General features: G+C 35.6%; 1 protein-coding gene across 2 annotated transcripts in view; it reads right to left on the bottom strand.

Annotated features, from left to right (window-relative positions):
- The window catches only part of Wwc2 (WW and C2 domain containing 2), a 212,515-nt gene that overhangs the window by 114,325 nt on the left and 74,200 nt on the right, over positions 1–23,990 (bottom strand). The window contains exon 2 of one of the 2 annotated variants that reach the window (XM_078031022.1): positions 6,056–6,165. In XM_078031022.1, the coding sequence (XP_077887148.1) occupies positions 6,056–6,165 (110 nt within the window). Of the gene's footprint in view, positions 1–2,368; positions 2,472–6,055; positions 6,166–23,990 lie in introns of those variants that run through there. The other variant, XM_040294197.2, reaches the window with a different exon arrangement.

The raw sequence follows: 23,990 nt of genomic DNA, 5'->3' as shown, positions 1-23,990 counted from the left end.
GACTTTACTACCTGATTTCAAGACTTAACATATTTCACAATAAGTATAGAAATGTAGTCCTAGAGTAAAAAGAAACAAATAATTAAATGGAATGGAGTAGGATTCACATACACAGCTGAATGATTTTTAACCTAGATTCTAAATCAATTCATTGGGGAAATTAAAGTCATATTAATAGATGGTACTGAAGCGGGAGGACAATTTTGATGTCAGGCTTGGCAATTTCATGGGACCTGCCTCAAAATAAAAAATTAAATGTGCTAAGGATGTAGCTCATTGATAAAAACACCCTTTGGTTTAATGCCCTGTACCAGGGAGAAAAAATTGGTACTAGAACTTCCTCTGATATATATAAGAGGGGAAAAGTTCTCAAATCCCCATGCCACCCCATCTTTTATATATTTTAACACAAGACCTCTAACATGCTAGGCAAACACTCTACCACTGAACTACATCCCCAGCCCTTTATATTTTATTTTGAGACAGGGTCTTGCTAACTGCCTTAGCTGGCCTTAAACTTTCAATCTTCCTGTCTCAGCTTCCTCAGTAGCTAGGATTACAGGTGTGTGCCATCACACCCGGCTGAGATCTTGACCCTTATTACACATTATGAACAAATGTTCACTCATATTGGATATACTTAACAGCAAAAGCTAAAACTAGAAGAAATTATAGGAGACTATCTTTACAACCCTGGAAAATTTCTTAGGAAACAAAAAGCACTAACCATAAAAGGAAAATAAGTGACGTAGTGAACTCTGCCAACATTTAAAATTTTACTCTTCTAAAGACACCACTAAGAAAATAAATAGGCAAGTGAAAGACTAGAAAAACAAATATTCATTGTGTGCGTGTGTGTGTGTATCTGCTAAAGAATACATACACAGATTACATAAAGAATTCCTACAACTGCACCTAAATAAATAAACCCAATTTAAAAATGGGCAAAGGGCTTGACTAGAAATTTTCCCAGAGAATAAATACAAATGGCTCATTAACAAATTGAAACAAATGTTTAACATCACTAATCATCAGGGAAATGGAAGTAAAAAATAACAAATTCTTTTGAGGATGTTGAGAAAATATTACCATTTGCCCTCTTGGTGGAAGTGTAAAAATGATAGAGCCAGTAGGAAAACCAGTAAAGGTCTCTCAATTAAAGATAGAACTATGATTCTGACTTCCCTCTTCAGGGTATTTATCCAAACATTTACAGCTAGGATTTCAAAGAGGTATTTGCACACCCCTGTTAATTGAAGCACTATTCATGACAGCCAAGAGTTGTAAGCAACTGAAATGCCCATTACCAGATGAATGGGTAAAGAAATTACAGGACACATTACTAGAGAGCCTTAAAAAGGTCATTGAGCCTTAAAAAAGGAAATCCTGTCTTATGCTATTACATGAATAAAACTTAAAAACAAATGCTTACTTCAAAAAAACAGACAAGACACCTAACCTAGTCAAACTTAGTTAAATCAGAAATTAGAATGTTGATTGCCAGGAGCAGGAGGAAAGGAAAGGGAACTTTGGTCCCATGGGTATAGAGTTTTAGTTTTGCAAGCTAAATAACTTTTAGAGATCTGCTGCACAGTAATGTGCATAGAATTAACAGTAATATACTATATATTTCTAAATGGTTGATGAACTGGAGATCTGCAAGGCCCTGAGTTTGATCCCCAACACCACCAAAAAAAGAAAACAAAAACATAGTAAACTTCTGAATTTTTTACCACAATTTTTTAAAAAAGATATTTAAATGTACATAGCAGCCTTTTTCATAATAGCTAAAACTTGGAAAAAAATAAAATTGCAAAATAGATTTTTAAAACTGATTTGCTCAGGTAGGTAGAATACTATTCAGCAATAAAAAGGAAATATTCTACAGTGTAAACAATATCATAAATGAAACTAAGTCCATTGCTACATCTTTGTTTGAGAAGTATGTAAGTTTGTTGTTTATTTTTAAATTGGGTTATCTTTTTAACACTGATTTTCAGGAGTTCTTTATGTGTTCTGGATGTGGGTTCATTGTCAAATACACTAATTCTCTTCTTCCATGCTACTGTTTGAATCAGTAGTACAGTCTTTTTATGTATACATTTTAGTTGCCAATGGACCTTTATTTTATTTATTTATACGCAGTGCCGAGAATCGAACCCAGTGCCTTACACGTGCTAGGCAAGTGATCTACCACTGAGCCCCAACCCCAGCCCCAGTAGTACAGTCTTTAAAAACACATTGAGTGAAAGAATCTATTCCTAAAATCTAAGGAAGTTCTGAATTCTAGAATAAGCAAAACTAAAATCTGAACAATGTTTGAAACACTAGGGAGGAGCTGCCTAGTCAGGGTCAGGATAGAACTTACTGAAGTGATGGAATTCCATATCTTGATTGGGATGGAGGATACAAAAAAATATGTATTTGTCAAAGTTCACTGAAAACACACAACATCTGTGCAGTTTCATGTGTGCAAACAACACCGAGGTAACTAAAAGAAAGAAAAATTATGATACAACTTTGATTCCACCAAAAGGTGATTTTCTTTTGATTGTATTAATAATATCAGAAACTTACATATAGTACCTCACAACTAACATCTAGATAGATGCAAGCACTCCCATCAATGTCTATATCCCCATCACACACCCACTAAAAGGTAAATGCTAAAATAAAACACAAAAGGCCTGAAATAACTATCACTGTCAAGGTCAAATTTTTCTTCTAAATATTTAAGAGTGTTTCAGAGAAATAGTATTAACACAACCAAACACTCCTTATTTCATTTTTTAGCTAAATAAAGAGAAAATAATGCTGAAACTATACAATGCCAAAACACAACATATGTGTGGACCAGCTGTTATGAGAAGATAATACCATTTGCTCTCTAAAATGTCACAGAAATGTCTTGAAGATTAATGAGATAATGGGTCAGATCCTTTTCAGTGAATAAACTACTTGCTGTGGGTAATTTGGACACTTTAGGGCACAATAAATCCATTAGGCCACTAGGTTACAATAACCATACTAAAGAAAAATGGTAGGCTTGGGGCTGGGGATGTGGCTCAAGCGGTAGCGCGCTCGCCTGGCATGCTTGCGGCCCAGGTTCGATCCTCAGCACCACATACAAACAAAGATGTTGTGTCCGCCAAATAGTAAAAAATAAATATTTAAAAAAAAATTGTAGGCTTAAAAATTTATATTCTGATAATCAAGTTTTTATATATTCAGAATAGTGCTTTCTGAAGTACAAGTTACATTTGAAATATACTTTAATTCCTTTTTTAAAAATGAGCTTTTATTTTGTGAGCTAGGTAATAAGTTCTTCCTTTCTTTTAACATTTAAGAGTTAATCAATTATAGTAGGATAAAGAAATAAAAGTTGCAATCACTGCCCTCAAGAAGCTCACAATTTAATAAGAAAAACATATAAACAACTTTAAATGCAATGTGATGAAGTTTTTTAAAAAAATCCTACATACCTGGTATTACAAAAATACCCAGGCTGGCCAACAAATCTAGATGGGAGTGAAAGACCTATGAGGTCCAGGTATGTGTTGCAGAAACTTTGGGAAGCAGCGGCACCTGAATAGACCAAGCCTGGAAGGATGAAGCAATTGGTCCAAAGGGAAGACCTAGGGTGTTGTTGGGAAGAGAGGTCAGGGACTAGACCAACAGACATACAGAAAGGCCGAAAGCCAGGGAAGCAAATGATACTGCTGGAGGATCCTCCAGTGCTGGTGTAGGGCAGGAGATTAAAATGGAAAGGGCCCAAGGGGCAGATGGGGAGGAATCCTATAGTAAGAAATCAAATACATGCATCTGAAAGTTAAGGGACAAATTTGGCAACTGACATCCTGAAGGAAGTAACTAAATTATCACCCAAGAAAATCTGCAAGGTGCAAACTGCAGGCTCTACAGAAGTCCTGATAGCAGAAACAAGAGGGGATACGTAAGAGAAACTTGGACTGCGGCAGGCAGGTAGTGAAAAGGAAATGCCATGAAACCCAAGGAATAACCCACAGTTACAAGGAAGACGAGACTACAGTTTTGGCTAGCTTTGATCATCTGTATGGTCTCAGATGACCTCCAGCAAGAATGATTTCTGTGAGATGTAGAACAATGGAGAACATGAAGTTCAAGCAGATCATGGCTTTTACCATAGCTAGTAAGGGATTTAGGCTGCAGGATGATCTTGAGTGGGTAGGGAGAAATTTACTGTTACTGTTTTTTCTTTTGTAGTTTGGTTTAGTTCCATTTTGACAGTTTCCAATATTTAAGACAGAAGAATCACTAGAAAGGGTGGGCGGAGGGGAGTTAAAACCAGAAAATAACTGGGAAAGATATAACACAGGAGAGAAGGATGGGATATAAAAGTGATTAAGAGGTCATCCACAGGGTGGGGGTGGAGGATCTCAAATACCTCTTTCACTGAGAAAGAAGAACAAGCCCTACAAGATGGATTTAGATACCAAAGAGTTGGCAACTGGTAGGAGGGAAGCAAAGGGAATTCCTTTTCTTATTGTGGTATCTTGAGAACTTATTTCCTTTGAACAAGTACAGCTAGGCTGGCTTCTGGTTTCCCAAATACTTTAAAGAAAAAGAGCTAAATCTTATTCACCTAAAGTAACTGTAAGAGTGAAATAGCTGCACATTTCAGATATTCCATTGAAAGGTTTATCTGATCCTCCAATACCACAAACATCCACACGCACGCATATGCATACATATAAAGACCTCTTCATGGAATTTTTAGAAATTTTCAGGAAGAGATAATATTTCAACAAAAAAGATATGTTTTTTAATTATTAAAAAAAGACTAAAGTAATAACTTGTAAAAATTGTTATTTGTATTTAGGTTGGGCTAATGTATGCATGAAAACTGACTCCCAATCTGTACCACACAGATATTCTCTACCACAGATTATAAATTTTATGTGCTCTTTGAAAAACTGAATTGATACCTCAAAGTGTCTGCTCCTTTCCATCCCTCCACTTCATCTACTTGTAAGAAATCACTGCTATTCATTTGGGTATTTATCTATCTATTTATTTATTTATTGCCTCTCAAAAAATGTATCACATACCTAATACAGGGCTGCTATAAGCCATCACTAATGAATAGTAAGAAATAAAATACTTTTCTACACTGATATTATTCCTAATGAGTAAAGGGTACATTTGTAAAATTTTAATGTAAGAGTAGATCTAAGAGAAATAAGAAAAAATTCATTATATAGGTCTCAAAATCTATCAAAATAATAATTCTTAAATGAAATAAGCAAAATGGTCACTGTAATTATTGTATGCTTCTCTGAAAGAATTTTCAAATGGCTGAATAAAGAAATAGTCATGTAAACACACACACACACACACACACACACACACACAAATATTTTTTAAAAAGGAAAAAAAAAACCTTCAAGTATGTGTTTTAAAAAGGTGTTCATGGCCACAGTGGTCCTCTGCCCTACCTTTCCATGACAGATCTAAAAGCTGTTAAAAATGAGACTTTTCCTTCCTGCCACAAAGAAATCAAGAAACAGGAAGAAGAAAAACGCTCCAGTCTCTCCCACATGTATTTTGTCTTCCAGAGTTGCTGGTGAGTGCCAGTCCCTCCCTCAGGTCACCTAGTACACACCAGCTGCGTCTACAGACAGCATATGCCCATGCCCAACTCTTCTTCGGGCAAGCACTAGTGGAGAAGGAATCATCCTATCAGATGCAGAGGTTGTAAACAAGTCACCCAACAGTTTTTTGTTTTTTAATCTTCACAGAGTCCTAGACCTGCACTAGAGAAGAAAACTCATTCCCTGTAGTGCAAACAGCCAGCCAGACCACACATTCTTTCTCCCTCTCTGTCCCTCCCCATAATGCAAATCCACACACATGCCCCAAATACCAAAACAGGCATTTCAGTTAAGTATCAATCATTAAGAAAATGGAGGTTTAAAATAAGGAAATTCACGTTGTAAAATGTATGCCCTTTTATGTAAGTACAGATTTTTGGAGATTCTTTTCTAAATGTTTGCTTTCAGCAAAAAGAAAAACTTACTGTTGATGTGATCGATGTAGTAGACACCAATCTGAGGGTCAAACCCTGCTTCCCATCCCCACGGCAGCTCATCCCCAACACAATCAGCAAATGACAAGGGCTTCGTTAACCTACAACAAACCAGAATAAATACACTGTGATTTTTTTTTCCATCAGACCACATGTCAAAATTCAATATCCTAACCACACAAGTATCTAGGTTGCATTTCCTTTTTGTTCTTGATTAGTTCCAGAGTTTGTACTACTGTATTTAAAATACTAAAGAAAGAGAAAACATACAAGGATAAAATACAGACATGAATATCCAAAAAAGGAAAGTAAATTGTTATCCCCCTTTGAAAGTTCACAGCTTAAGGTTGGGAAATAAATCTCTTCAATTAATAATTCAAGCCATCTCAAAGCAAAGAGAACTCCAAGCTGAAAGTGAGGAGGCTTGGTATCTAGCTCTAATTCTATGGCAAAATTGCTGTCCCACTGAAAACAAAACTTTGCCCCAGGATTCAAGCACTGGTATCATTAAAATGATATAATTACTTCTAAGATAAGAATATATGCAACAAACTATACTAATTTCAAATTTGAATGCTCTTATACAAATCAACTAAACACTCAACTGTGAGGTCTGCTATGAGTTTTCCTTGACAGGAAAGAAAACATGTCTTACTTTCATAAGTATCCCACATATATCAGTCACTCAAGAAAATTTTAACAGAACCAAACACAAAGTATTAATATACCAATATGATCTCACCTTTTCAAACTGCCTTACACTTTCTCCTAAAACTGCTTTCTAAGATACTTTCTCTTTAATACTAATTACTCTTTAAAACTTTTTCTTTAAAACCCATGGGGAAACTACCTAGTTTCCTAAGCAAAATACAGATTTCAGACATAATTACAGATTATTTTTTTTATTCCCTTTGTTTTTGCTTTTGGAATTTTCCCAGGCTACTGGAGCAGTGATGGCAGGTTAATATCATAGATTAGTGAATGCCTTGTTGCAGGGTGGCTGCCACCATTCCACATACTTTCTAATTTAATATACTGGCATCAATGCCATGGATCTTATATAGGAAATATATATCTGTGCTAATGAATATCAAAAGTCTCATTGCTCACCTGAAATATGGGTCACTTCCAGAACCACATCATTCATCAGAATAACAGAGTACATTATCTACCCTTCAGACTACTGGGAGAGTGACATGAAAAGTATTCCCAGGCCTAGTCTATAACCGTCCTCCGAAGACACAAAAGACCAATGGATAAAAAGAAAGGTTCCCTTTTCTTTCAACCTCCCCATTGCATGAAATCTAGAGATGGCTCCAAGACTACTGGTCTTTGAAACCAGCTCAGCTGACAGAAGCAATAATGAGGGTAACCACCTCTAAACTAACACACTATAAGACATCTTAACTGGACTTCTCTACCTCAATTTCCTCCTCTTATTTTCATACCCCTCCTACATAACACATCCTCTCTCTGCAATTTAATTACTTCCTAAGATTGATGTGAGGATAAAAAGGAATTAACTTGGAATAGTAACTAGCACACAGTAAACAGTCAATATTAATGATTATCAACACAAACACAACATGTGAATTCTCCCTCAACTCCTAAGAAGAACCAAGTCAGATGTAAACAGTAGTTCTCAAAGTATAGTCCCAGGACCAGCAGCATCAAAATAAATAAATAAATAAATAAATAAATAAATCTTGAACTCTAAGGTAAACCTACAAAATCAGAAACTCTAGGATCCAGCAATATATGCTCTCCAGGTCATTTTACTGGCTTAGAAGTTAAGCACTTGATATTTTGCAACAAAGAAATCTGCATTCAACTCCTTGTTCTATGACTTACTCACTGCACAAACTAGGGCAAGTTATTAACTTTAAAAGCTCCAGTTCCCTGATTTATTTTTTCGAAGAGGTCAGGAGGAAAGGGTACACCGTAAAGTTTAAAAAAGAACTAGACAATATAACACCTGGCAAATGGTAAGCCTCAATTTTGTTAAATTAAATATTTTTATATATGACAGCGGAATGCATTACAATTCTTATTACACATATAGAGCACCATTTTTCATATCTCTGGTTGTATACAAAGTATATTCACACCAATTCATGTCTTTATACATGTACTTTGGATAATAATGTAAATCACATTCCGCCATCATTTCTAACCCCATTCCCCTTCCCTTCCCCTCTCACCCCTCTGCCCTATCTAGAGTTCCTCCATTCCTCCCATGCTCCCCGCTCCCTACCCCAGTACAAATCAGCCTCCTTATATCAGGGAAAACATTAGGCATTTGTTTTGGGGGGATTAGCTAACTTCACTTAGCATTATCTTCTCTAACTCCATCCATTTACCTGCAAATGTCATGATTTTATTCTCTTTCATAAGCTTCAATGTTAAATGAGTGAAATGAATCTAAAAAGATGTTAAGCAACCTGCCTCAAAATGGTAACTTGCCATATTTGTTTTGTAATCATGAAGTAAATTTGTGTCCAAAAAAAATTGTGCTCAAATTAGATTTCATATCATAAGTTTCCCAGGAAAAATTGATGCTAATTTTAATAAATGAATTAAATATCCTATCAAAAAAATCTCCATGGTAGAGATAGTGGCCTGCCTACTTTCACTGCCTATAAAAATATCTCTTTGACTACCTCACTAAAGCTGACCAGAGTAATACTCTGTTACTGTGCCAGCTTGCCCTACACATGATTCTGTTTGAGAATCCTGTTTCCCTAACACCTTTATTAATGTTGTCATAGGCACACACAGTCTGAAGAAATGAACAATGAGAAGATACAGAAATGGCAAGTTTAAGTGACAAAAAAGAGATCTTACACCCGATATCAAATCTACATGCCTGAATATTATATGAATATGTTTATTATTCTTATAATTAAAAGAAGTTATAAAAGGATCAGAACCTGTGCTGTGATTACAAGTTATGGTAACTTGGTTACACTTGGAAATAACTCAGCTTTTTCTGGGAATTGGTCAACAAATAAAAAGCACTGAACTGTCACTGTTATAAAACTAAATTACAACTGCAAGGATAGATATAATTATGAACTCAGTGAATAATTCAGAAGTTTCCATTCCAAAAAAATTTTAATGTTGGGGTTGGGGTTGTGGCTCAGTGGTAGAGCGCTTGTCTAGCACATGCAAGGCCCTGGGTTCAATCCTCAGCACCACATAAAAATAAATAAAATAAAGGTATTGTTTCAACTACTTTTAAAAAATAAATATTAAAAAATTTTTTAATGTAAAAATTTCTTGGCAACTTTACTTTAAAAGCCAATTTAAACAAGGGGACTTATTCTGTATAATTAATATAGACTAATAAAAAAGTCAGTTTAATACTTTATTTTATATATCTACAAAATATCTTTTCTGCATTAATAAGTAAAACCATTAAACATATAATTGTAAATATTAAAAGTTTTACAATTGAATTCTTACCCAAATTACAAATTATAAATTGAATAACATCCTCAGAAACTGGACATATAAAATCAAGGACCCATTTATGCTGTGACCCTGATAAGAAGAAAATAATTACTATGACATACCTAGGTAATATTTCTCTCTCAGTCTGTAAATATATTCAGTACCCCATCCAAAACAAAAAACAAAAAAAAAGCCTTTTCTCAAACTTTTTGACTACTCCCTGGACATTTTTTTCCTAATCATTCATTGACCCTAAGCTGGAGATTTTAAATCTGGAGGACTTCAGAAGGCCCTCCCTACCATAATTTCCTTTCTGCCACCTAATACCTAAATCCAGTTACTTCATGAATAAAATATATGCACACATATAAATATATATGTTTTTCTTTTGGTAGTATGAAGGATTGAACCCAGAGCCTCACACATGCTAGACAAGTGTTCTACCAATGAGCTGTCCTCCAGCCCTTTATAAATTTGATTTTCAGACAGCATCTCCCTAAGTTGCCCAGGCTAGCCTCAAACTTGGATACTCTTATCTTAACCACCCAAGTAACTGGAATTGCATGTGTGCTACTACATCTGACCATTAATATACTCTTACAAAGCAATATTCACCTTTGAAAGAACACAAAGCTCATGCTGGTGGTTTTGGGAACCCAGATATATAACAAAAGCTTCAATGTTTACAGTAGTCTATGTAAAACGACTCAATTTTTACATATAATTTAATTATACTAGTAATATTAAACTTTTACCAAATGCTTATCATGTACTACATAAGCTTTAATATTTATAAATGTGTGAGTTAAATCCTAAAATTCTATAAAATACACATAATTATAATCTTCATTTGAATAATCTATGCAGAAATAAAAACCTATCTGTAATCAAAGACTCATGTTTACGCAACACATACCTCTCCTCTAAACAACAGTTATACTAAAGGCAGTAGTGGTTGCATAATCTGCTGCCTGGGCCTTCACACTGCAAAGATTCACATGGACATTCTGAAGAAATAAAAAGCAAAGTCTAATCACAAATAAAAGGAAAAACACATATCAAAGGCACATGACTCTTAAATTCCTTCACTATTTGACCAAAGAGATAAGGTAGCTTTAAAAAAAAAAAATTTACCTTTTTTGAGGGGCAGGATCCCTGTGGACTGAACCCATGGGTACATTACCCCTGCTCTTTTTATTTTGAGACAGGGCTCACTAAATCTCAGTGAGGCTGGCCTTGAACTTGCAATCCTTCTGCCTCAGCCTCCCAAATCACTGGGATTATGTTATGGTTTGGATGTTTCAAGCTTATGTGTCAGACAATCCAAGAAGGTTCAGAGAAGAAATGACTGGGTTGTAAGAGTCTTATCTCAATCAGTGAATTAATCTCCTGAGTGGTAACTGAAGTGGTAGGATATGGCTGGAGGAGGTGAGGATTAGGGGTGTGGCTTTGGAGTATATATTTGTATATGGCAAGTGGAAACCCCTCTCTGTTTCCTGGTCATCATGTGAGCTGGTTCCCCCTGCCACACTTTCCCGCCATGATGTACTGCCTCACCTTGAGCCCTGAGAAACAGAGCCAGCCACTTTTGGACTGAGACCTCTGTTGGGGGTGTGGGAGACCTTGCCTTTTGGTTTTATTTTTCCCATCGGGTTTCTCCCCGCTTAAGTTTCCGACTCTCCAGAAGAATATCATGTAATCCTTTACCCCTCCCGCTCCTCTCTGAAGAGCGCCAACCCGGAAGGGAGCCAAAGTCAAAACTTTTCTCCACCAATCCCCAGGGGACACAGTGTCAGCTTGCCTGTTCCTGAGTCACCCTGCCAATCAGCACCTGCCAAGTCGCCCAGCAACCCTTCTTAAGCTGAAGCTTGCAAGCTCATGCTCTCTGCTCTCTTCCTCTCCTTTTCTTCCCCCTTGGGCTGCTGCTCTCTTCCTCTTCCCTTCTTCCACCCCCACCCCAATAAAATCTCTTGGTTGAATCGCCATCTCGGGTGAGTCACTTGCCTTTCAACCTCTAAAACCATGAGCCCCTAAATAAACCTTTCCTCCTCTACAATTGTTCTGGTTGAGTCCTTAGTCACAGCAGCAAAAAAGCTGACTAAAACAGATTACTTACCTCTTTTTTACATTACAGTTGTTATTCATGGTCCAAAAAATAATTTCTAAGTAAAATGACATAATTTATGTATGTATGTATTTCTTAAACAGGTTATAAAATGAAACCAACTTAACTGTTTATATTATCTGCCTATTTGAGATTAAAAAAAAGTTGGTGCTAATGAACTAAGAATCAACCTAAAAATGTTGGTTGAAAGGAGTACTTCTCAAAAAAAACCAAAGTTTCCAACTTGCTACATCTGTAATGGGTCCTGAGAATTTGCATTTCCAGGTGGTGGCACCTGGATCACACTTTAAGAACCACTGTTGAAAAGGCACATATTGCATCCATAATTCAACCAGTTGATAGAGAAATGAAAAACTGATTCAATTTAAAAACAAACCTGGATTGCTTCTGACTTGGCTTCAGAAATATCTGTTATGAAAATAATAGACTGAAATATTTAAACAGAATTAATGGCTTAGTAATCCTAAGATTAGGAACTATCCAACTCATTCAGTTTAGGGTTTCGGGGTTTTTTAAAATTATTTTTATTTATTTATTTTTTTGTGGTGCTGAGGATCGAACCCAGTGCCTCACCCATACAAGGCAAGTGCTCTACCACTGAGCTATACGGCCAACCCCAACCTCATTCAGTTTAAGCAAACATTTCTTTGAAGAACATTCGGCTAATTTCAAAATAAGTTCATCAATGTCAAGGTTTTCTGTTTCCTCTGTTTTCTCATTTATATACAAAATAGCATCAAATACTCAACATCATTAGTCATTAGGAAAATTCGAATCAAAACAATAGTAAAGTACTAGCTCATATCCAATAAAAGAGCTATTTTTAAAAAAACAGAAAATAAACAAGCATTGACAAAGATGTGGAGAAATAGGAATCCTGTATATTCTTGATGGGAATGTAAAATGGTGCAGCCTTTGCAGAAGTGGCTTAGTATTTCCTCAAAAACTTAGAAATAAAATTATATGAGCACAATACCATTCCTGGGTCTATTACTAAAAGAAATAAAAATATGTACACAAATAAGTACGTGTCCATGTATGTTCATACCAGCATTATTCACAACAGCCAAAAGGATGAATGCAGCCCAAATTTCCATCAGCAGATGAACAATTTGTTTTATATACATGCAATGGAGTATCATTTAGCCCTATACTACTTATTATATGCTATAATATAGATGCATCTCTGCCGCAGTCTGGCTGCAGCAAAATAATCGGCGGGTGACAAGCAACTTGTGTAGATTGATACAGCAGGAGTGGGAGCCTTTTATTGTAGGACAGGAGGGGTATATATACATTTCATACAGCTTATCTTAATTAACATAAACTAGATACAGCATTCAACCAATAAGGAATCTCCATACTTAATGGCTCGCTGGTGTTACTTCACAAACCACTCCCTCTGGCAAAATGCCAGGGGCCATCTTGACTTGTTTACAGACCCTAACACATCTCCAAAACTTTAGGTAAGTGAAAAAACCTAGGAATGCACAAAAGATTATAAATCATGAAATTCCATTATATGAAATAACCAGTTCTCAAGTAAGGGGGTTAATTCAAACTGCCTAATAGGTCCTATGGAGTGATGGGAATGGTTTGAAACTAAATATAGGTTGAGGTTGCACAATACTGTGATTATACTAAATGCCAGTGAATTGCTCACTTTAAAAGAATGTTTATGTTATGTAAATTTCACCTCAAAAATTATTTTAAAAAATAATAACAGGTATATAACAAAGTTAAGATTACAAATGAATAAACTATTTTCACAAGAGGTAATAAAATAATTAAAACATGGGGAAATGTTCAATATTGCTAATAATAAAAAGATATGCCAAATAAAACAAGAACCAGGCAGACTTAATTTTAAGCCTAATAAGGTATCAAGTTTTTGTTTTGTTTTCCTTTATCTTAGTGAAAAAAACCTAATTCTGGTGAAGATGTGAGAAAATCAGTTGTTTTGATTCATTGCTAGTTACTCTGCAACTCAAAACAATCTGTAAGAAAGGAGCTGGCAGTATTTTGAAAAAACATTTAAAATATTTCTGGGCACAGTGGCACAATCCTGTAATCCATCAATTTGGGAGACTGAGGCAGTAGCATTGCAAGTTCGAAGCCAACCTAGAGAGACGTAAGGCAACTTAGTAAAACCCTGTCTCAAAATAAAAAAGAATGGAGATGTGACTCAGTGAAGAGCAATCCTGGTTCAATCCCCAGTAACAAAAAAATAATAATACTAAAAGTTAATTCCATTTAGCCTAGGAATGCTATTTGTGTAGTATTCATGAACTCTGTCCCACCTATTCATCTACCAAGAGTAAGCTGTCAGCTGGGGCATCTTACTACACTACTGTCTCTCTCTCAGCCCTGTTCTTTCCAGTCTCTATAGCACAATGCCTACCTCATACCAAGTTGGCACATAATAAATGTTGATTGAATGGATGCTAATTAGGAAAAAAGGCAAAAATAAAGAACAATGATATGATGGAAGAACTGTAAAATAGTGTTTTAAATTTTTACATTTACAGCCAGGCATGATGGTACACACCTGTAATCCCAGTAACTTGAGAAGCTGAGGCAGGAGGGTCAAAAGTACAAGGCCAGTCTTAATTAGCATTTTAGGGAAATCCTGTCTCAATTTTAAAAAAGGATGGGGGTGCAGCTTGGTGGTAAATTCAATCTCCAGTACAGAAAAAAAAGAAGATAATAGTAAGTATACATAATATTTATATAGATACAATGGTAAATGTATTTACTCAAATACTAAAAGGAAAACTGATACTAAGGTGATAGTTGAGAAATATATTATGTGACAGCTGGGACAGGGTAGGAGAAAATCTTTTAGTACTGCATTGAAACATTTGGTTTTATGACTTATTTTTATTTATTATAATTACATTATGCATCATAATGAATAGCATAACCAAAAACAAATTCTTAGTTAAAATGGATATAATATAATTTATCTTAGATGTTCAGTAATTCAGCAAGTTTAAAAAAAAAAAAAAAAAAGTGCTTTACACCATAGAAGAAACACAGCAGTCAAGCAAACACTTTAACCTGAACGTTTTTCTCTCCTCAGAGCCAAGAAATGTTTGCTTGTTGGATTATGTGGTTTTGAAAATAGTTTCAGAATTTAAGTGGCTGTGCCAGCCAAGGGGGTAGGACTGTTTAAAAGAGGAAGAGGACTTAAAGGATTATTGTCCAAACAAACAAACAAAAACCCACCAAAGCTACCTCATTCCCCAACCTGTGGTTCAACAACACATAGTTTCACCACAGGTAATAATTGTTCAAGAATAAAGACTGAAGAAGCTTGAGTATTCACTCTGGAGAATGTACTCCAGTCAGCAATGAAGAACTCTTCTGAATGAACAGTTCCATATTATTCTCAACCCCTCTTTTAAAGAGATTAATTCAATAATTAAAATGAACCTATATTACTTTTACTAAAACTTATAGAACTAGGAAGATTTTTTAAAATTCCTTTAGCCACAATATAAAGGGACATCCCAGTTAACAACATGCTATTTCCTTCCAGGCTATATTTTTTAAATAAATATATACTTCATATACATAATAAAAATGTGCATATTTTATAAAATTGATAATAGGCTAAACAAAATATTCATATACTATAGTTAGGATAAGCTATTATTATTAAAGTCCCTCCACTTTCCTACAGAGTGATAACTATTGCAATGTTTTGAAATTTTTCCAGGCCATAAATTCATATCCTTAAGGAGAGAAATGAATTACAGTAGATGGGGTAGAGAGAGAAGATGTGAGGGAAGGGGAGGGGGGATAGTAGGGGATAGGAAAGGTAGCAGAATACAACAGTTACTAATAGGGCATTATGTAAAATTGTGGATGTGTAACCAACGTGATTCTGCAATCTGCATTTGGGGTAAAAATTGGGAGTTCATAACCCACTTCAATCTAATGTATGAAATATGATATGTCAAGAGCTTTGTACAACCATTAAAAAAATAAAATTAAATTAAATTAAAAAAAATTCATATCCTTTTAAAAAACACATAAACAGTCTCATATATTTTCTAAGACTTAAAGTAGTGAAATATAAGTTAGAATCTTTCAATGACATATATAAGTTTACTTAAGTCTTCTAATATCTGCATACATTGAAAGGATTATAGCCTGTTAATTACCTAATCATCAATTGACATTAGTTTTCAAGAAGAATTAATGTAAGATAAATATGCTTGTAAATATTTAGTTATTTCTTAGAATAAATTCTAGTAGTTGGTCAAAGAATATTCACATTTTTTAAGGTACAAAATGTCAATATGCATTAGAGAAGTGTTTCCAAAGCCCTATTAGCTAACTTTTAAATTACTTAATTCTGATAAGATGTTCTCCTCCAGGTGGGCTTCACCAATTTGCATTCTCCCCCACAACAGAAATGAAAGCACATTCTACCATCTCTAGATATTGTCTCTGGGGTTGGGCTAATCTAATTATTACAAATTGACTATCTCTATCTGAGACCAAATGTGTTTTAGATTTGTGTTATTTGGAGGGGATGAGGAGAGATATCTGCATACACATGAGATATCCTGGGGATGGGAGTCAAGTCTAAAGACAAAAATCATTGATTTTTTAAAAATACTTATTTTTTAGTTTTATGTGAACACAATATCTTTATTTTACATTTATGTGGTGCTGAGGATCAAACCCAGTGCCTCATGCATGCTAGGCAAGCAGACTACAACTACATCTACACTCTACATCTACATCACTACAACCACAGGGAAGCTTAATCTAGGCAACTGTCAGTCATCCTGGAATTGAATAATTCTAAACTTCTATTTTTTTAAGTAGTATTATGGAAATTTAAATTACAGACCATAAACATTTCCCATTTTTAAGTATACAAAGTAATTCTGAGTAAATGTATGCTGCAAAAAGCACCAGTTTAGCACAGTTCTGCCAACCCCAAAAGATCTTTTGAATCTATTTACAGTCACTCCTAACCCTACCCTCCACCTCAGGCAACCAGTAATTTACTTTGTCTTTATAGATTCCTCTTCTCTCGAGTTTTCCTGACACAGAATCACAAAATTTGTGGTTTCTTTTGTTGGTATTCCTTCATGTATCACAGTGTTTTTGAGGTATAACGTGTTGTTCCATGTATCAATCTTTTTATGACTGAATTTACTCCAATGTACAGATATACATTTTTTTTTACTTATTCACAAGTTAATGGACATTTGGATTGTTTTCACTTCTAGTTATTGTGATATGAATAATGCTGCTGTGAACATTTGCATCCCAGCCTAAGTTTGGAGAGGAGAAAAATCAATTAGACTTCAAGCTTGGTGGGAAGGGCCAGGTTTCATGACACAGTTGGCACAAGTTATTGACAGACTGTTCTACAAATACCAAACATCAGAGAAGAAAGAAAAAATTAGTTAGTTACAACAAGATACCTTCATTAACACCAGGATATCATGAGAAAAGGTAGCAAAGAACTATTTCACAGCTGAAGCAGGACATCTGTAATGCAGACTCCAATGATATGGACTACTGAAAAAATCTACCATTAGCAAGTCAAGAGAAAACCAGTTAGCCTGTTATATAGGCAGCAAACACAGGCTTTTACACATGCAGTTCCCTCTACCTGAAATATCTTCTCTTCCCTGCAATTTTCCACCTTCTGCTCCTTTCTCAGTTCTACCCTTGCAGTTTTCCTTTATAATTCTGTTTCCTTAAAATTAATTAAAACATCATCTTTCTCATTGGAAGTCATCCTATTCCCTAGGCGGTCACTATTTAGTAACATTTCATAAAGCTTTGGATTTGGAAACATTTTCCCATTCAAATATTTCATGCTGTTTACATTTTTCAGTTTACTTGACTATTCAGTTCACCGAGTTCCTAATGGTTTTTCAACTATGCATTCCCAGCACATAGCATGGTCATGGTGCTCAACAGATGTTTCTTATGGAAAACAATTTAGAGTGATTTCCAGCTGATGTTTCTGTGGAACTTCAGATTAATTAGAGGTAGATCTACCTGATAATTCCGTAGGGGTGTCTAATAGCCACATCAATGTGACTCTTATGAAAAGTAACTCGATTTCCCCTATGTAACTACTTCTTCCTCTCAAACAAACCTATCTTGGGATCTTAATACTGGTGCTTCAGCCACAACCCAGGATGCAGTCATCCTTGATGCCTTCCTCCCCCATCAACCTCATGTTCCACCCATCAAAGTCCTGCAGGCTCACCCTTCAGAACATGACCTCAATCCACACAACTTTCTCTCTCCACTCTAATCAAACTTTTTCTCTTAAAGCCAGAAGCATCTCTTCTTTGGATTGCCACCAAAACTTCCTAACTGGTTGCTACATTTCCACTCTTGTCCCTCTATAATCCATTTTCCATACAGCAGCTGGCTGGTTCTTTGAAAAAAAATTAAATATTTTTTATATAAAATTGTAGTAAGGGCCAGGGATGTGGCTCAGATGCAGAGTGCTTGCCTGGCATGCTTAAGGCACTGAGTTCAATGCCTACCACTTGGGGGGGAAATTGTAGTTAGGAAATTATAAAAACATATCCCTGTAAAATATTAAAGTAATGTAAATAACACTCAAGCTCCATCTGATGTACAGCTCTCATTCAGATTCCCATACTTCTCTCTTTAAAAATACCCTCTACACAAGTAGTGTGTGACCTTCCAGACTTTTCTCTACATACAGCCTAGAAAATACATATTGTTGTCTTTTTAACATAAGTAAATACTGTGTATTCTTCTGCATTTTTCATTCAACAATATGACTTTTCATGTTGCCACCTTATTTTTTATTAAGTTTATTTAGATCACTGTTTCTTTAGCCTTTCCATACAGTCAGTACTAATAAACATTTTAATTGTACCCCAACAACACTTAACTGAATAATATTAAAGACTGACAAGTATTTTGCTCAGGTGCAGGTTTACAAAATTAACCTTAGAAGTACTACCTGTCACATAGCTATACATATACACAAAGGATGGCAAGCAGCTCCTGCAGGAAAGTGGTTATAGCCATCCTACATGATTGGGGGGTGGGGGAGAGGCAGGGCTGCTGGTTCTGCAGCGCTGAAGACTGCTGCTTCTGAAAATTGTTCAGCTACATCATGCTTAGTTCTACCTACCATGTATCAGCCTTCCTGATTTAAAGACACAGGTATTGTAAGAAAGAAGTGTTGCAAGAACCAAGTCTTGATAACTGGTTACTTCCATCCTATGGTTTTTACCTTTTTTATAGTCTCATGACCATTATTAACATTTAAAGACAAAGCAAATGAATTTCATAATGAATCACATAATGTTTGTTGGGAGTCGCCCTGGCTCCAAAGACTAACTTCCCCATCCCCCAGAAGAGCCATCCAATGGTGAGCCCTGCTGGCTCACATAATCCTTACCCACCAACCAGACTAGCCATGCTGGCTCACATGATCCTTACCCACCAATCAGAAAGCACCCCATGCCAAGTGTCAAACCATTCAACCATTAAACTGTCATAACTGTCAGACCATCCCCGGCTCTATAAATATGCAGAGCTGCCTCAATAAACAGGCATTTTCTCCGACGGCAAGCCTTGATAGTTCTTTCAATATTCACATTTGGTGGTGCTGGGTATTGAACCCAAGGACTTGTGTATGATAGGCAAGCACTTACCAACTGAGTTACATCCCCAATTCTGCCAATCTTGCCTGGAAAAACACACCTTGTTGGTCTGACCACATGAACATTGCATGCCTGCCAGATTTAACTGAACAATCTTCCTGATGGCATAGTGATGCACTTAGCACAGCCTGGTCTTTTACTAAGAGATCTTTACATAATTGACTCAAATGGAATTATTTAGCATTTGACTATCAGTGATTGTCTAAGGTCCCAAAGTAGGAAAGAGATTCACAGATAAGCACAGGCTTTCCAGAATGTAAAGACTATGAAGGCATCTGACCAGATTCCCAGACAATTAAACCATGTCAGACTGATTCCAAAGAAAGTTTTAGGAAGGTAAATGAATCAGACAATCTCCGTGCACCTGCAGCTTCTCATGCTGGAGAAAAAGCATATGCTAGAAAGCATTTCAGCATTACATTTCAAAGATAAATGTTTAAAGACATGCAAAAATTTATGTCTGCATTCATAAATATAACTGATTTTTTTGAAACAGTGACTAAAGTTTTTTAAGCTTAGAAATAAGTCTTGATTATAGTCAGTTTCTATAGAATGTCTGTTCACATATTTTATATGTATTATTTAACAAAGAAAACATTCTTTTTACCTAGCTGATCTTGAATCTAAGTAACACCAAAAGACTATAACAAATATTTAAAGCTTCTGAAACAAAGGGCTTTTTCAAATTCTTTGTGTTAAATTACTTTCTATTAATCTTACAAAAGTTACATTTTAAGTTATTAACATCAGAATCTAATTTGATTCTTTTATGGTATATGTAATTTTTGACCAAGACAAATCTGAACTATTTTAAACATTTAGTGAACAAACACATTTTTAATGATCAACCCTGTAATTTATGGTTTACATGATTATTTTACTTATTTTAGTCTTTAGTTGACTTGATATAATATGAGCAAGAAGTAGTTATCTGCTATACAATTCACCAAGATTTATAATTTGCTCATTACCTCAGCAGTGTTGACTAATATACAAATTCATCTAAAATAGGTAGTATCTATCTTATCACCCAGCTTATTTCTTACTGATACTATCTTTCACCCTAACCTCCCCACAGTTTGCTATGACCACCACTACAATCCCTAGCAGAGAGAACAATGAATGACCAGTGCTCATTCAACACATGTTCAATGAATCTTTTTTCTGTTGACCTCCACATCCTGATGACCCCCCCATCAACCACACACTAAGTCACTCCCAGGATACCAGGCTTTTGCAAGTATTTGTTTTGCAAAAACAACTCATCCTGGCCCCAAGTACAATTAACACACAAACTGAAAGAATCGAATTTTTTTTAAACCGCCTGGGTTGGAATTTCAAGAATCAAATATCAGAAAACTAAGAAATGCTTCCTAAGCAGCCCAAGGAACAACATTTACATGCCACAAATCAATTCCATACCTAGCATTTGCTTTACCAGTTAAACCGATTGAATTTTTATAACTTATGTGGAGACTCTTTGGTGGTATTTCCTTGTGCACTCTAGCCTCTATTTTCCTCTGGCATAGTACCAGATCCTCCAAGCAGTAAAAATTAGACATATGGAATGTGAGGAATGTCTGATAACTTCAGAGATCAGCCCTTAGTCATAAACAAAAATGCATGCCCTTTGAGCTTAGACTCAAATTCAATTTGAAGGAAACAAAAAGTCATGTGCCTGAATGCTGGCGAAGTTTGCAAGGTGAAACAGGGTGGGCTGGGAGAACTCCGAACACAGTTCTTCATCACTGTAAAGATAAACACTACTTCTTTATTTTAAATGTTAATAAATTATTCAAAGCATGGCTTAAGCTTTAGATTAGTACCACATGACTTTGAAAACAAACCATTAAAATTCTTTATAAAATAAAATCTGTTTCCATATGCTGTCACTAACATCTCCTTATAGATAAGGGCCACATCTTTAGTTAGTTAGTTATGAAGTTCTGTATGTGCCAGTAATGGTCTAGATTAACTTAGAGCAAAATCATAAATATGAAAATCAAAAGCTAATTGTTCTTGTCCAACAGAAAAATAACATGCTACTGCAGCTTGTTTATCTCAACTGAGTCCCCATTCTCAAGGGGACAAAAAGGTAGAGAGAATTTTTGAAACAACTCTGTAATTTAAATACATTGGATATTAGATGATATTGTAGAACTATATTTAATATGTCCATAGGTATGATAATGGTTCTCTAAGATAGTATTTTCTTTTTTAAAATATTTATTTTTTACTTATAGGTGGACACATATCTTTATTTTATTTTTTTATGTGGTGCTGAGGATCAAAAGGGCCTTGTGCGTGCCAGGTGAGTGCTCTACCTCTGAGTCACAATCCCAGCCCATAGGTTAGTATTTTCATTCTTGGAAAATATATTCTGAATTATTTAGGAGTGAAGAGCCATGATATTTGTAACATACCTTCAAATGTTACAGCAAATAGTAAACATAAACACATTTACTTTACACATGCATGTGCACATATGGAGAATATTGCACATGCCTTTGCACATACACATGAACAGATAAAAGGGAAGAAACAAAGCAAATATGGCAAAAAGTTAACTGTCAGACCCAAGTGGAAATACATATACAGCTATTCATTCTACTGTTTTCATTTTTTCATGTTTGACATTTTTTCAAAATATTGAGAAGAAGGACATCATTAAGGAACAGTATTGATTTAGTGCATGTACTTACCTACACACTCTCTAAAAAACAGTCAAAAGGGTTTTCTTAAAAAGCATAAATACAAAAGGAAAAAGAGTAGGTCAACAGATAAATAAGCACAACAAAATCTGGGGTGGCAGAAAGCAAATGACAAGAGTTGTAAGTGACTTAGGAGACCTGAAAAATAGGAACCCTAAATCAGCACTGGAGAAAACCTAAAAGAAGATCCATTCCTACTGCAATAGTCTAAATGGCTCAGGAATTTCAGTATCAAGGACTTCAGACAGTAGGGTGTCACTGTGAAGGACCCTTAGAAGTCCATTAAGAGGCAGTGAGCAAATTCCCAAGCCCCCTTTCCTTTGCTCAGCCTTGTAAAACTCCAGAAACTGGGATTACATTTGCCAAGCAGGCAAATAGTGGAGTTGTTCCTGGGAAAACTGACCAGTCTGAGGGGGAAGCTCTGTGACATTCACATCTGGGAGTGCCTCAGTTGAGAAGCTGAGCCAGATCACTACCATACAACTAAGCCCCAACACCAGGACAGAGCTTCCAAACACTTACTGCGCGGCATTCTTAAATACAATTGACAACATTATTGGTCAGAACAGGCTGGGTAATACTGCAGTTAAAACCCCACCAGTCTCACTAGCTAAACACAACCACAACCAAAATTTTTTTCCCACTTAAGCCAACTCCAAAGTGGTGCTGGATGTTTCCCCAGGCAGCTAGCCTCTACAGCGTGGCTCAGCATTCCAGACTGCATCTCCAGTGCTGTGGCACCTCCAACAACACAAGCATCAAACAACCTGACAGGAGAGAGATGCAATCATTTCTGTTGTCCATCTACTAGCCAAAATAAGTCATACAGAAGCAGGGAGGTTAACCCTCACATCTACCCAGGAGGAGTGAGAAGCCAGAACGGCTGATATCAGTTATGTCCAATGGAAAAGCAAAGAACAGCAAAGGCCTAAGATAAAAGCAGAAAGTAAAACAAACACTGAAAACATGAAACTGAGGCAATTCAATGAACAGGAAAAAACTTCAATTTTTTCAGAGGAACTGATAAAAATTTCAACTTCCTTCTTCAGAGACAGGTAACAGTGCAGGTTACTAACAAAACAGAAATATTTGTAGAAAATTATTTTAAAACTCCTGGAAATAAACAATATGATGACAGAAATAAATCCAATGATTGAAAGGATATAAGATCAAGTTAAGATAATTTCCCAAAGAGTACAATAAATAGAAAGGGGAAAGACTGGTAAACTGTACAAGTAGTCCTGGGGTTCTAATACCATTTGAATTCCACAGAGAGAAAACAAAGTAAATATTAAAGGGAAAGTGTTATCAAAGAAATAGTACAAGAAAACATACTTGAACTGAATAACTATGGTTTTCTGATTACATACAGCCCACCTAAGCACAGTGGTTAAAAAAATAAAGTCCAACACTAAAATTTTAGAATATAAAAGCAAGTAGAAGCAATCTAAAAGCTTCAGAAAGGAATAAGTTCGCAGGGAAAAAAGTTAATTAACAGAAGTATAAGATTCTCAAACACAGCATTGGAAGCTATAAGCAGCAGTACAGGATCAAATTTTTATTGCAAATTATTTCCAGCCTGGATTTATATCCCTAGACAAAATATCAAACAGGTATGGAACAAAAAAAATGGCATCTTCTGAGATACAAATCTTCAACAAATGTCTCTTATACTCCCTTCCTCATGCAACACTACCAAAAGAATAAACCAAGAAAACTGGATGACATAGGATCCAAAACACAAAGCATCCAATAAAGGAAAAAGACAAATGAAATCTGCAAGATAGCAGTAAATATGGAGATTTTAGGAAGACAGCATACAACAGTTATAGTGACTGATCACTCCAAACTAGAGACAAAGAACAGAAGGCGGAGGAGGTGGAGGTTTCAAACTGACAGAAGTCCTGGTGTGTTTGAATGTACCAAAATAATATAATGAAAGA

This window comes from Ictidomys tridecemlineatus, chromosome 14 (assembly GCF_052094955.1).
Source record: "Ictidomys tridecemlineatus isolate mIctTri1 chromosome 14, mIctTri1.hap1, whole genome shotgun sequence".
Classification (NCBI taxonomy): domain Eukaryota; kingdom Metazoa; phylum Chordata; class Mammalia; order Rodentia; family Sciuridae; genus Ictidomys; species Ictidomys tridecemlineatus.
The sequence above is the reverse complement of the archived record's forward strand: the minus strand, read 5'-3'. Positions and strand labels throughout refer to the sequence as shown.